This window comes from Sinocyclocheilus grahami, unplaced genomic scaffold (assembly GCF_001515645.1).
Source record: "Sinocyclocheilus grahami isolate Dianchi unplaced genomic scaffold, SAMN03320097.WGS_v1.1 scaffold208.1, whole genome shotgun sequence".
Classification (NCBI taxonomy): domain Eukaryota; kingdom Metazoa; phylum Chordata; class Actinopteri; order Cypriniformes; family Cyprinidae; genus Sinocyclocheilus; species Sinocyclocheilus grahami.
Window position 1 is genome coordinate 118,895 of NW_015505387.1, and position 4,052 is coordinate 122,946.

The 4,052-nt window shown below is 33.2% G+C and overlaps 1 protein-coding gene across 1 annotated transcript in view; it reads right to left on the reverse strand.

Moving 5' to 3' along the window:
- LOC107595778 (transcription factor COE3-like) overlaps window positions 1-4,052 on the reverse strand; it is an 87,917-nt gene that overhangs the window by 82,792 nt on the left and 1,073 nt on the right. Inside the window, exon 3 of the mRNA XM_016286302.1 lies at window positions 1,516-1,579. Within this exon, the coding sequence (XP_016141788.1) occupies window positions 1,516-1,579 (64 nt within the window). The remainder of the gene's footprint in view (window positions 1-1,515; window positions 1,580-4,052) is intronic.

Below are 4,052 nucleotides of genomic sequence, written 5' to 3' on the forward strand. Positions count from 1 at the left end.
CATCAACCCCACCCCCCCCCCCCCGATTCGGCCCCCCTAAGAGATATAAAAGCCCCCCCAAGTCGTGTGTCCTGGCGCCGGGCCTGCATTAAATAATATTGTCCAAGTCGTTGGACCACTTCTGATACTTTTATGGTGCCATTACATCCTTTCTGAAGCTTGGAAGCTTTTCCTCATTCACTGTAACTGTATGGAACAAAAAGCAACCAGCATTTCTTCTTTTGTAGTCAACAGAAGAAAAAGTCATACTGGTTGTGGATCAGTATGAGGGCAAGTAAATTACCACAAAATGTAAACATTTTTCAAGATCTGTTCACCATTGAATAATTTAACAATGTTTAATATTGTTATTAATGAAAGTGTTATCATGACAGCTTTATAGGCTAATAACTTGCGCTTAAAAACATACATTTTATTATGGAGCATTTTTTGTGCTAAATGTACTGTATATAATATAAGTAAGGCTGTATTTATTTGATTCGTAATATTGTGAAAATTTTTTACAATTTTAAATGTTTTATATTTTCTATTTTAATGTGTAACTTACTGTGATGGCAAAGCTGAATATTCAGCATCATTACTCCAGGCTTCAGTGTCGCATTATCCTTCAGAAATAATTCTAATATGCTGATTTGCTGTTCATTATCAATATTTAAAAAATACTGTAATATGTAAAATATCTAACATTGTAAAATGTCTAAATGTCTTCAGTCACACTTGATCAATTTATTGGATCATTGCTATTAATTTAATTTTATTTGATTCGTAATATTGTGAAAATTTTTTACAATTTTAAATGTTTTATATTTTCTATTTTAATGTGTAACTTACTGTGATGGCAAAGCTGAATATTCAGCATCATTACTCCAGGCTTCAGTGTCGCATTATCCTTCAGAAATAATTCTAATATGCTGATTTGCTGTTCATTATCAATATTTAAAAAATACTGTAATATGTAAAATATCTAACATTGTAAAATGTCTAAATGTCTTCAGTCACACTTGATCAATTTATTGGATCATTGCTATTAATTTAATTTTAAAAAATAATTAATACGCAAACTTTTAAATGGTTGTGCGTGTGTGTGTGTGTGTATACATATATATTTATATATAAAAAATGTAACAATTTCTAAACAATTTATATATAAACAATTTAAATCATTAATAATGACAAGTGTAACATAGCACCTACTCTTAATGTAGCCAGTCTGTGCGTACTTTACTAAGAACTAAGAGCCCAAATGAGGCCTTGTTTAACGTGTCGGTGTGGGTGAGTAGCGTGGAATGACATTAGACATGAGCGTAAACTGTGAAAGGGTGGCAAATGTGTTCAACAGCATGAACTCCTCTCAGGGTAAACAGATGGAGCTCTCAAATACTCTCCCAGATGTGATGAGACAAGTTGCATGATTGTGGTTACATATCATTAACAGTTGGCCCCGCTCTGCCTTGCAATATGTCTTTGTCATTGATGGGATATGGAAAGGGTTTGCAGGGGCAGTATGGGTCTCACCGTTGCTGTAGAGAAGCTGTAGCCTGTAGTGGATGCCATTATTGGTCTTCTCGCCATTGTATTCCTAAAAGAATGCACAAGCAAGTAGAACAATTTATGAAAATTGTATGAAAAGAAATGGTCATCTATTAAAACATTGACCATCAAGACAGGTAATCTCAGCATGTTTACCTTCAGATCTGAACTGTGACTCACTGCTGGTAATGACTCTGCTAATTATGGAACCAATGTCCTGGCTACAATGACAATAATTAGCAAAAACTACAACTAAAGACATTCACAACTATATGTTTTATTTATTTGGGTTTGACTACCCATTTTTCTATATACTTGTTCTATACATCTTTACACCGGTCATCAGTTTGGGGTCGGTAATCATTTTTAATGTTTTTAAAAGAAGTCTCTAATGCCCACCAAGTCTGCATTTATTTAATCTAAAATACAATAAAATTGTACAGTAATACAGCAATATTGTTCATTTTTATTACAATTTAAAATAGCTGTTTTCTATCATAAAATATTATAAAATGCAATTTATTTCTGTGATCAAAGCTGAATTTTCAGCATCATTACTTCAGTCTTCAGTGTCACATGATCCTTCAGAAGTCATTCTAATACACTGATTTGCTGCTCATGAAACAATTCTTATTATTATCAATGTTAAAATGTGCTGCTAAATTTATTTGTGGAAACCATGTTACATTTTTAGGATTCTTTGATACACAGAAAGTTCAAAAGAACATAATTTATTTGGAATAGAAATCCTTCAACTGACAGTCTTTACTGTCACTTTTGATCAATTTAATGCATCCTTGCTGAAGAAAAGAATTAATTCCCTACCAAAAAAAATAAAAATCTTACTGACCCCTAACTTTCGAACAGTAATGTAAATTTCTATATAGTTACCAAAGGAGTGCTTTTATGAAACCAATAAAAATTTGAATTTTTAAAAATGTGAAAGTTTTACTTAAAATCTCTGTTGAGAATTACAAAATCATTCACTTTCTAATAATTCCAGCAAAAGAACTGAAGTGCATCCAAATGTAAGCACAGTTTGGTTTCACTCTTTGGACTAAGTGTGAGGTTTACATTTAAACATCACATCCAGGCTTCAGGTGAGTTATTTTACCCTAATGTGACATCAATCCAATGAGACACAGGAACACGACACACCCACACTTGATGTCAGTTTTTCTCTATCTCCTCACTGCCAAGTTTAATGGTAGCGTCTTGGCAGCGACCCAGGGTGGAGTGGAGGAGTGTAGGGGGGTGGTGCTGGGTGGGAGTTATGGCGGAGGTGAGCGGACAGCGAGGACAGAGCACTGACTGTGCCAGCTGGACCTCGTCCCGTATGACTCGTGGGCGGAGCTGTTCTCTATAACCTTTTACTGAGAACAACCCCCCGACACACACACCACAGGGTGAGCAGGACTACCCTCCGAAACACACTGCAGGGCTATAAGGTACAAACACACGACTACACTCCAGAATGGAGTTTGCGGGACCTCGAAAAGGCCAATATTTAGAGTAGAATACACTCTTAAAAATAAAGGTGCTTCAAAAGGTTCTTCACAGCGATGCCATAGAAGAACCATTTTTGGTTCCACAAAGAACCATTCAGTCAAAGGTTCTTTAAAGAACCATCTCTTTCTTACCTTTTTATAATCTGAAGAACCTTCTTTCGCCACAAAGAAACTTTTGTGAAACAGAAAGGTTCTTCAGATGTTAAAGGTTCTTTATGGAACCATTTAGACAAAAAGGTTCTTCTATGGCATCGTGAAGCACCTTTATTTTTAAGAGTGTAGTAGATGCTTTGGGAAAGAGTGAGATTTATTCCCATGATGCTGATCCTGAGAATCACACTCAAACGATAAGCAAAAAATAAAATAACATGGAGCAAAAATCAAAACAAAAAAAAAAGCCAATCAACAATCCTCTGTTAGAAAAGCTGGATATTTTATAATAAATTCAAATTAATAAAAGAACATTACATTTAATATTGTTCATGCAATTCTTATGACAAAAAGTGGTCTCATCGGTGCCCCCTAGACGTATTATTTGGTACTGAGAATCACAATACTGTGTGATAATGTGAGTTTGATACCCAATGCAACCGCATAAAGAAAGAGAAGATATAATGTAATATAGAATAGATTTGAAATATATAATATCTTACCAATATTTCTCACCAAATTAACTTTTCTATATACTGATTAAATAAATAAAAAAGAAAAAGAAAGTAAAGAAAAACGCACACACACAGATATTAAAAACTCAGAGGGGTTCAGAGGGTTTGGGGAATTTTTTAGGAAATATTTGATGTAGTTTTTCAAATAATGTATGTGTGTATGATCAAAAAGAGGTATTAACTTTATTTTTTTTACTTAAATTTTTTAACCTAAAAAAACTACACTCAGATATATTTCTAAAATATATTGCTAATATAAGATATATAAATGTTTATATATATATATATATATATATATATATATATATATATATATATATATATATATAAATTAAACATTGTTTCAGAG